General features: G+C 43.2%; 1 protein-coding gene across 1 annotated transcript in view; it reads left to right on the top strand.

The window, feature by feature from the left end:
* The window catches only part of RELN (reelin), a 585,476-nt gene that overhangs the window by 514,725 nt on the left and 59,327 nt on the right, over window positions 1–11,424 (top strand). The window contains exons 45-46 of the mRNA XM_015415052.1: window positions 4,818–5,076; window positions 8,667–8,916. Of these exons, the coding sequence (XP_015270538.1) occupies window positions 4,818–5,076; window positions 8,667–8,916 (509 nt within the window). The remainder of the gene's footprint in view (window positions 1–4,817; window positions 5,077–8,666; window positions 8,917–11,424) is intronic.

An 11,424-nucleotide genomic window follows, 5' to 3' on the forward strand; every position in this document is an offset into this window, starting at 1 on the left:
CACCCCTAAATGTCCCCTGTGTCTTTTTGATCTAAAAAAAAAAGGAGCAAGAAGACGCGGGGGGGGGGGATCGAGGGGAGCTGCGGGTCAAAATGCGCCCATGCAGCGAATAGTGTGAAATTGACCAATGCAAGTGGGGGAAACAGAAGAGCGAGGGTGGCACAGCTGCTTGTGGGGAATTGGTCAAAGTGAACTGGAACTGGAAATAGATTCTGATAGGTAGTCATGTTGGTCTTAAGCTGCAGAACAAAGTTGGAGACCAGTGACATCTTTAAGACCAAAGTTCTTGTGCCTTTGGGAGGCACTTCACCCCATATTTAAGTTTCTGGTTTTGCTACTTTCCCCCCGCACACACTTCGAAGCAGTGGGGAGCAGGACCAGAGGGTTTAAATGGCTCCACCATGGAAGCCAGGATCTGCCTGCATCTGGGAGAGCCCTTCCCACTGCATGCAGATCCTGGGGTCTGCTGCTTCTCCTGTGGCACAGTTTAAAGCATGCCGGGGGAGGAGGAGCCACAGCAACCAAGATCTCCTGCAACCAGGAGAGCCCACCCTGCCACATGCAGATCCTAGGGTTGTCTTTCTCCTGGCCGTGGCAAGCCGTAGCCAGGAGAAAGTGGGGAGGAGATCTCAGGGAAGGGTCTCCCTATCTACTGGTTGCGATGAGCCTTAGCCAGGAGAAGGGGGGGGAATCTTCTGGAAGGGACTTCCTTCTTCCTTTCCAAGCCACAGCCAGGAAAAAGTAGGGAGGGGAAGGGAATCTCCCGGGAAGGGTCTCCCTTTCTCCTGGCTGCAACAAGCCTTTGTCAGGAGAAAGTGGGGCAGGGATCTCCTGGGAAAGGACTCCCTTTCTCCTGGCTGCAGCAAGCCTCAGCCAGGAGAAAGTGGGGAGGAGATCTCCCGGGAAGGTTCTCGCTTTCTCTTGATTGTGGCAAGCCTTGGCCAGGTGAAAATAGGAGGGATCTCCCACCTCAGGCTGCCTGACACAGCCTCTTTAAACAGGCTGCATAAATGAGCCCAATAGTGACAGCTGAGCCAATGTGGAGAGACTTCTCTACGCTGGTCCAGCTTTCTCAGGCTGTCTGGAGCAGCCCTTTAAACGGGTTGCATGAGTGGACCTGAGACAGCTGGGCCAGCAGAAAGGAAGAGGTGAAGTGGTTAAGAGGTTAAGTGCCTTCCAGGGGGCATTTCACCCTCTCCTTTCTGCTGGCTGCAGCCCACAGACTGAGAAAGCCATGGCCAGCAGAAAGTGTAAGCCTGCACGCCTGCCATGGTGTTTTTATGAACTGAGTTACTGTACCTGATGAAGTGTGCCATCGCTGTACCTGATGAAGTGTGCCAATGACAGACTGTGCCAGAAACTGACATGCTGTGAGCTCCCAATAGGATACATAACAGAGACACTGTTTCCTCTTATGGTTGCTATTCCTGAGGTGTTCCCATGTCCAGCAAACGCAATGTTGTTCTAAGCACACGGCCACAGCAAGCAGCAGACTCCATTTTGTTCCAAGCACATGGTCACACAAAAGCAGCAGACTCCATTTCAAACCAGCCACCTGGTCACATACCTGAAACCCCCCCTCCCCCTCGCACCAACGGACAGCACGTCCTCACAAAGACTCTCTATTCAACCTGGCCTCCTGGCGATGAGTCATACATCTACATGCGAATACCCCTAGCCCAGGTGTCTTGATTGAGTTAGTCACTAGATCTCAAATTGCCCTCCAGTTTCCAAGCACTCCCAGAAAATTACAATAGCCAATCCCAGACCTCTTGGCTATGACAGAATGCCTCGTCACAGGGGAGGTCTCCTGGCCCCAGCTCCTCCCCTGACCCTGTTTGATATAATCAGGAACGCACCTCCAGTTCGCTCTCTTGAGCATTCTACCTGAAACCCCCCAGCGCTCTCAAACTACGTCCTCTATTTAACCTGCTTTACCCTTCAATCCAGCTTTCTATCCCAAATCCTTCCCATCCCTCTCTTTGTTCTAGCAGTGCACAGCTAGAACTTCTTAGCACGTGGTCTTAGCTGGTCTGAGTCCATTCGCTATTCTTTTCCATTTTCTCCCCATCCTTACCCCTTCGCTTGAAGTTTGGAGCCACGCAGAAGCAGCCAGGTAATTATACCCCAAAGCATCAACCAACGTTACCTGCAAATTGCAACTGTGCTTAATTATTCTCTCTGTATTTCCTAGTTCTTGTGTGTTGTGGTTGTTGTATGTTTATTGTGTGAAGTGTGCTAGTAAACAATTATCATTATTAAGAAGTCTGCCTCAGTCTCTTATTGGGGACCTCAGAATCAGCCCACTTTGAAGTGGGGGGAAGCAGATTCAGAGGGTTTAAATGGCTCCACCATGGCAGCCAGGATCTACCTGTGGCCAAGAGAGCCCTCCCCACTGCGTGTAGATCCTGGGGGAAACCTGTTGCTTTGATGATTACTTGATTGGCGCCAGCATGCCTGCCACATGAACCTTCAACATGAACCATGGAGGTTCGTTGGAGGTTCATTGCGGGTGTGATCACATGACCCTTGGTTCATGAACCATGAACCTGGCAATTTTCATCACAAATTTAGGTTTGTTACAAGGTTCATGCCCATCCATTACAGCAAGACTAACCAGAATTTAAAGCCAGGATTTGAAGCTTGTTAACAGAATCCAAGAAAGACCCTGGTTTAGGCTTAGTTGTGGTTAATGTTGCTAACAGGGTTAAAGTAAAAGGGTAGAATACACTCCAAGAAGAGGAGTAGAAAAAATGCAGAAGGAGAAAAGGTGTGCACATATTCTAAGTATGCAAGTTTATATTATTCTTATGTTGTAAAACTGAAAGAAGCTTTAGTTGCTTATCTGTATTGTTTCTGATTAGGATAATCTAGCAGCCTGTATTTAATGCAATAAAACAGTCATATTTTGTTTTTAATGCAGGGTAATTGAAGAAATCTTGTTTTATAATATCACACGCAGAAATGTTTCATCTTCTTCTGTTTTAAAAGGCTGGGATGCTTTTGTTTTCATTTTTTGCACATTACAAATCCTGGAAAACAGAGAGATTATGATTTATTTTTCCCTTATATCAATAAAAATAATTATTATAGCCTAAGGCCAGGCTTTTATGTGCTGTCGTTTATCATCTGTGTTTCTGGACTTAAAAATAGTGGAATTTCAAGACCATGGTCAAATTTCCAGAAATCCACATTACATAAATAAATCTGTTTATTGATTGCTTCCTAATGCCTGAGGGACAAATAAATAGCCTTATTCAGCTTTAGGATGCTTCTTCAGTGAATAGACCAAACACATAATAATCACCACAATTTATTGTACTAACTGTGACCTAAAAAGAGGAAGGCTTCAAGCTATCTCAAACTACACATACATTTATCTCACCTGTGAAATTAGAACGTTTGCTACCTATACTCAGAAGAAAACCCATTTCTCTCATCGTGAGGCTAAAGCTGCATATTTATCTAGAAGTAAGGATAAAACCTTTTTTGAAGAGCCTCAAGGATCTCCCTGGTCTTTCAATGGAGAGAATGTTTCTCCTAGCAAATGCACTGTGCCCCCTAATGGAACAGATGACTAACCTCAACACCAAACTGGACAGTGAATCAAATGGATAAAGAACCTCAGTAACCGAAAAAACGCTGAAAAAAAATGGGAAAACAGACTGAGAGTATCAACAAAAGAGTAGATGAAGCAGAGAAGGAAAGATCCTCTGATAAAACACAACTAATACAGCTCCAGCTGGAATTATCTATATGTTTTTTGTTTCCATGGGATCCCTGAAGAGAAGAATGAGGATTTAAAAGAACTTTTGGTGAAGGCTTTGGCCCCATTAATGGATTACAAACAAGAAGACCTATTGAAAGAGATGGATGTGGCCTACAGGACTTACCCGGATTTTATAAAGAAAAATAAACTTCCAGGGGACACCTATTTAAAATTCACGAAACGATCTACCAGAGAATTGGTATTAAAATCCACAATGGGAAACCCTTAAAAATTAAGAATTAAGAGATAAAAATACTAAAAGACATCCCCTTTGAAGTCAGAAAACGGAGGAAATTATACAGGATGCTTACTCTCACTCTGCAAAAAAAGGGAGTACCATACAGATGGTTATTCCCAGAAGGACTGAGCTTCAACTATCTGGATAAAAAATACAAAATTGACTCTGTTCGAAAAGCAGAAAAAATTATGGATCAAATGTTCAACTCAAAATATAAGAAGAAAGAAAAGAACTTAAAACCAGATCAGGAGGAGGAGGAAGAAGAAGAACCCTACTCACAGGATTCCAAAAGCACTACTTCCACATCACCAGAATCATCGGAATCGGAGAAAGGAGTAGCCACCCCCAAACTCAAGAAAATGAAGAAACACAGGAAGAAAAGACTCTAGAACAAGAACAATAGTTCTTAAAGGCAGAATTTGTGCTAAGCCATTAAATGCATATTCTTAAAGTAATACTGTAATGAACCAACTTGTATACCAAACTTGTATCATTAGGCTAATAAACCTTACTTTTAGCTAATTAGATCGTGACATGTATTCGCTTTCCTTTCCCCAAATCCAATAGATGAAATAGTTTAGAATAGTAGCTTCCTTTCCCCATCAAGTAGTTTCTATGTATTAGTTTGTCCTCTTCCCATTTCCCATAGTTATAGTGTTAGGGTTCTAGTATCCCCCTTCCAATTTTTAGTTGTAGTCTTTGTAGTTTATAGAAAATGCAAATAAAAAATCCCCTTTGGGGGCATAAAAAAGAGAGAGAATGTTTCTCCTAAGAATTAATCTGTTGTTTTCATTGTTACTAATTTTATAGGTTCGTGCAATTCTTCATGAGACTGGGGTGTGGTAAAGCAGTACCGGACCCCAGAAGTCAGCCTGTGTTGCTACAGTATTCTCTTAATGGAGGCCTCACCTGGAACCTTCTTCAGGAATTTCTCTTCAGTAATTCAAGCAATGTAGGACGCTACATTGCCTTAGAAATCCCCTTAAAAGCTCGTTCTGCTTCTACTCGTTTGCGATGGTGGCAACCATCCGAGAATGGACATTTTTATAGCCCCTGGGTAATTGATCAGGTATGTTGTACTGTCTGCTTTGGAACATAGATAGTCTTCATGGGATAATAACTGTGTTCTTATGTTTTCCCAGGACTGTGTATCTTTCTGATTCATGATTTCAATTATACATAATAATAACTCTGAATCTACCTCTAGAAATGATGTTCCTTCACCATGTTTCCTTCCTTGCCCTCTGTAATATATTTTATTTATTAATCACATTGCAGCTCCCACAATGCAGGCTCAGGGCAGTTCACAGTCAGTGCAATTAATATAGTTAAAACAACATAAAATCATATAAGAGCAGTTCATTATTAAACAATTCCATAAAGTGCTGAAGACAGCAAAACTTTCCCATATCCTGATGTCATCATGTTGTTCATTTTTCTACACCCATGCCATGCCATTGTCTAGCAGAAGTTGGGAACTGTACAATGTAATGATGTGAGTAAGCAGGATAAGTTTTACCATGTATTATGGAGGGGAAGGGGTAAACTTGACATGATACCACTTTCAGTGACAGTCCCATGTTTCTCATAAGATGTTCCTCTACTCCTTAGGAAGACATTGTGAGTGCATTGTTCCTAGAGTTGCCAACCTCCAGGTGGTGCCTGGAGATCTCATGGGATTACGACTGATCTCCAGGCGACAGAGATCAGTTCACCTTGAGAAAATGGCCACTTTGGAGGGTGGACTCTGTGGTGTTATACCGCACTGAAGTCCGTCCCCTCCCCAATCCCCACCCTCCACAGGCTCCACCCAAAAAATCTTCAGGTACTTCCCAATGCGGAACTGGCAACCCTAGTTGTTCAGGTTGATGTTTCTTTTTCATGGTAAGCTAGATTGGATTCATACTAATAGCTGAGTTGGGAATGACCCCAAATTCATCAAAAACTATATATAGGCATGATGCTCATGTCTGCTGCTGGATAAGCAACTGTGAATGAGAAACAGTGCTAGGCTGCTTCCATGCAGAGGATTTTCCATGTTTCACCCATCTGACTCATGTAGGTTATTCCTTGTGTCTACATGATGTTGTCATGTATTTATGCACCAATGGTGAACTGTCTGTACCTTCCTCAAAAGAACAACAACCTGCCCATGCCTTCCTCAAAAAACAACAACACAAAAACCTGTTTATTTTAAACCTGTAAAAAACCATTTTTCCCCATCATGAGTAGTTTCTTTCCTCTGAAAGGGAAACTATGACTTCTGTTTAAATTAAAGGAAATGCTCCCTTTGCTCCATTCCTTCCTCTGCATTTTTCAGTGAACTGTCCTGTAGTAGCTGGGAGATTCCTGCACACATTCACACTCTCTGTCTGGTCAGATCTCTGTTTCCTGTACTAGGGTCAGCATACCTACTCCCCATGAATGTGGACTTTATTCAGTTATGAATAGCCAGTGGTCAATGCAACAATGTCATCTCTGACAATCCAGTCAGGCAATTTTTGATTACGCTGGAATGAATACTCTTCTTACCATGGAGTTGGTGCCATCAGAACTGACAGTGGATTAAGCAGGTGTATATTTACAGCTGTTACAATATGCCAAGAGCTCCACTGTCTATAAGGAAGACTACAGCTATTGTGGTGTAAAACAGAATAAAACCAGTGGAATGAGCCTGCTGTTGTGTAGGGCTTTCTTTTAAAAATATAATTTATGTAATTTGATGTTTAAGTTTGAACCATCTGCCTCTGGCTAAGAGTTTCCAAAATATTTGGATATCAAATTCACAGCAAAAACAAATGCCAGGAACACAAACATAATTTTCTTTCCTTTGCTTAAAGGGAAAACAACGCTGAAAAAGGTTCATAGTTACTCTTTGTTAATTAGCTGTTGTCAAAGTAAACAATATTAAACTGGATTCAGAAGATAAATAATTTATTTGGGATTGGTGGGGGGGGGAACAGCAAATTAGATTTAAGGCTTCACAGCAACAACAAAGTGACTGCTATTAACTTAATCCTGGAAGCATTTTACAGCTCTGAGCAAGTGTAAGAATATACTTTATAAACAAAAATAGTTATTGTAATCCTTGAATACTTAAGTGCAGAAAAGAATTCTAGAAGTTACATAACCAATTATATATGAGATTATCTTTCAGTCCCCATGGATCTTTCACTGAATCTGGGTTCGCTAGCCTGACTTCAGACCATCAGCCACACAATACATGGATGGGAACTAATCTGCTGAATTTAAGGCATACATGTGCAGCTCCCCAACAAGAGAAACAGCACCCCCGTTTCCCATTTTAAGGATGGAGAAATGAGAGGGGGGGCAGCTGGAGCATTTTCTCCCTCCATCCCATGGTCCTGATCTGAATTCTGGCTCTGAAAACTTGGGAAATTGATTCCCAGCAACATGACGTGTGGGCGATGGTCTGTAAGTCAGGTTGGGGAAGCAACACCCAACCTGTGAAAATCGTCAAGTTTGATTTGGCCCTAAGGCATCCACCATTCTTAGTAAGTAGAACAAAACTATGTAAATGAGGCTTTAGACTTCCAAAAGAATATTGATTAATTACAAGAAGGGTCAAAGATTATAAACAACATCAAATGTAAAAGACTTAAAGGCTGAATTCAGATATTCAGAAAAAGGATGACACATTTTCTACCAATCATAGAGAAAATTGTGATAAAACAGAAATGCCATCTTACTCCTGAAAATTGTTTAGAGTGATTAGAAAAATTATTAATACATAGTGGAAGACTCCAAGTGCTGATGCAGACAATTCCCACATGTGGTAGGAGATGTCTAAAAAGAATGAAGAATGATTGTTCTAAAAGAAGAAGTCATTGGATATCATTATATATAATTCTGAAAAGGCCATAAAGTGTAAATCAAGAAATATATTGGCGGGTAGGCAGGAGATGCAACGGGGAGGCTTTTAAATGCCTCCCCACTCCCTCCTGGGCCTTTCCTGGCTCGCCTGCCTTGGCGGGCGGGCCAGGAGGGGACAGGGGGGCTATGAGAGGCCTCTCCTGCTCGCCCGCTTCAGTAGGCAGGCAGGAGAAGCAACGAGGAGGCTTTGGCGGGCGAGCCAGGAGGGGGCGGGGGGAAGCCTCAGCCTTCTCAGTGTCGGGCCAGCAGAGTGTCCCTCCCACTCATTGTCTCGCACCACACTGAGGCGGTGACGCTGGCCACCACTTCTGTGGTGAGTGGGACTGCAGCAACGCAGGCACTGGATTGGAACAACATGGGAGTGACAGTTCAGGGAGCCAAAGGATGTGGGAGCGTGTGGAACGTTGAGGCAAGAGGGACACGAAAACTTTTTATATATAAGGAGAGATACCCAACTTTTTTATCCAACGGGGACCCAAAGCAGCTTACATCATCATTCTGCCCTCATCCATTTTATCCTCCCAACAAAAGAAAACAACAACAGAGAAATAGGTTAGGCTGAGAGTGTGTGACTGGCCCAAGGTCACCAAACATGCTTCCATGGCTTAGTGAGGATATGAACCTTGGTCTCCCAGATTCTAATCCACCCACCACACCATGCTGGCTTGCCAGCCTTGAGCATGCTTGCAAACAACTGTCCTATCAGGATCCTTTTCACCTTTATTGACGCTAAATTAAGCAAACTCTTATTTTTGTATGTTTTAGATTCTTATTGGTGGAAACATCTCTGGCAACACAGTCTTGGAAGATGATTTCAGTACACTGGATAGCAAGAAATGGCTTCTCCATCCTGGAGGAACGAAGATGCCAGTGTGTGGTTCTACAGGGGATGCCCTGGTCTTCATTGAGAAAGCTAGCACCCGCTATGTTGTAACCACCGACATTGTTGTCAATGAGGATTCTTTCCTGCAATTAGACTTTGCTGCTTCTTGCTCTGTCACTGATTCCTGCTACGGTAAAGGCTTCTGTATAAGTCACCTACCTGCCAATGTGCTCAGTCTTTGCATATCTCACATTTTCCCACCTGTGCTTTGTAGTATAGAAAATGCAACTTACAAGAACTTTATGAACATGTTAATTCACTCAGTGGGATAGGTTTATATGCCCCAGGTGCTGATATAGACTATTGGTCCATGTATTTGGAAGGCTTCCCAGTACATAACCAGATCACAAACGGAATATGCAAAAGAGCAGTTATCCTAGAAGGGGGAAAAAAGACATGATGCAATATAAGCTCTCTTGAGGCAGCAGTGCACACTTTAAGGTTTTACGGGGGGGTATTATAGGCTATACATGGGCGCCATGTGACCTATCAGTTCCAGGTGTACAAAATGAGTACACCAAATTCTCAACATCAGCTACATACTTTCTGTATTATTCCTGTTTTTCTGTATGCTGGTCCTGAGTGGGTTACTTACTGATGCATAAATGATTACCCCTTCACTTCAAGAGTAAGACATGTAGACCTTTCATTTAAATAAATTAGGAAGCTCTCCTGAATATGAGTCCTTTGTCTGTGCATCAGGGCTCCCACAAAGATAGAAGGTAGAAGCAACTGCAAGGAAGGGGTGTGATTTTTTATTCTGCATACCTCAAATCTAGGACAACATAGCTTGATGTTTCCAACCATAAACCACTTGTTCTAACATTGGTTCTCCATCATTTTTCATTTTACAGTGCATCATAAATTGATCTGGTTCTTCTAACCAAAATCCTGCCTTAGACTAGAAGCTGTATTCCTAAGTGTAAGTTACATTGATATACAGCTGATGTGAGACCTGCGGAGGCCTCGACCATGTATAACTGCAGGCAATTACTTCAGAATGGCACATTAGAAACTGAAATGAGATTTAAAGAAAATTCCTAAAGTAGATAAAATGTTTCCTGCCCAGTAATGGCCACAGCTGGCTCACCAGCGGAACCTGTTGAAAGTTGCCTCTTGCCACCACTGCCAGCTGTCTGTCTGGGGGGGGGGGGAGGTGCAAGGTGAAAGTATTTATTAATCTTTATAGATCCCTTTATAGGTGGCCTGGGTCCAGCAGCACACCCAAGCTACGAACCTGCTCATTTGGAGGAGTGTAACAGCCTAAGCTAGATGGCCATCTGACAGCAATGCTGATTCTGTGAACTTAGGCAAATCATGAGAGGGAGGGCAGGAAGGGTTGCATCAGTGCTTAGTTCTCGTGGCCGTTTCTTACATGCCCAGGGAAATGCCAATCACCATTTTGGGTTCAGGAAGCAATTTTCTGCAGGCCAATTTGGCCAGGAATCCTGGAGGCTTTTTTGCCATCTTCTGGGCATGGAGCAGGGGTCACTGGGGATGTGGGGGGGGGGGTAGTTGTGAATTTCCTGCATTGTGCAGGGGGTTGGACTAGATGACCCTGGAGGTCCCTTCCAACTCTATGATTCTATGAACAGCCATCTGGAACAGGAGACATCCAGTTCCTGGGTCAGACCTCTCTGCATATGGACTGTCCCATCACATGTTTAAAACCACAGATGAATGGCAACCGCCTGAAAAAATAGCCAAATGTTTTTTTAAAAAATGATCATAAATGCTGGAAACGTAAAATTAACATTGGTACTTTTTTATATGTGATGGCGCTGCACAAATATTCAAAAATACTGGCAATGGATACAGAAGTTAATTTTGGAAATTACAAATGTAAATTTAAAGTTAGAACCAGAATGGTTCTACATTTAAAGAGATGGTCTAGAGTTTATGAATGGATAAAAAAAATACTTAGATCTGCTTTTACCTTGGTTTAAGAAAATTAATAAATGAAACCTGGTAAGAAAAAAACCCCCACAGATGAATGGTGTGATTGAAGCATCAGGACTACAGCTTCCTCTTTGTGACTTGTTCCATGAAGAGAGTCCGCAAGGCAGCTGCAAATTCTTTAAGTCTTAAGGGGAATGGCCTCCTTGTAGCTTACAAGACCATGAGGGGGGACTTAAATTCATGTTCTCTGAGTCCAGCTTTCTCTACACATAGAAAGGGAGAAAAATGGGATACACATCCCAGTGCACATGGCCTGTCCACACAGCAATGAAATGAGTACTCAGATGCACATCTGAATGCACATCCAAGTGTCCATTCCATTGCAAACAAAGCAAAGCAGAACAAAACAGCAAAGCAAACAAAGCAAAACAGAACATCCACAGTAATGTGCATTCCAGTGTAGATGCTGCTTGTGCTGCATTACTTTCGGTGGGATGTGCCTTCATGTTGTCATTTCTCCTCCCAGCTGGTCTCCACTCTGGGCTAGGTCCCCTGGTCAATCCGGTGGGGGGATTTGAGAGGTGTTCTGGGGGTGGGCAGGGATGCCCCCAAGCCCCGCCCCCAAGCCACAGCCACCCCTACCTCCCTGCTAAAAGAGTTAAAGGGCTTTAGCTGATCGACGGGGAGCACGTGGCCCACCAACTACCTGGCAGGCCCTTTAAATCTTTTAGCAGGGAAAGA

Source organism: Gekko japonicus, unplaced genomic scaffold, assembly GCF_001447785.1.
Source record: "Gekko japonicus isolate JY-2015 unplaced genomic scaffold, Gekko_japonicus_V1.1 scaffold5, whole genome shotgun sequence".
In the NCBI taxonomy this organism is placed as follows: Eukaryota; Metazoa; Chordata; class Lepidosauria; order Squamata; family Gekkonidae; genus Gekko; species Gekko japonicus.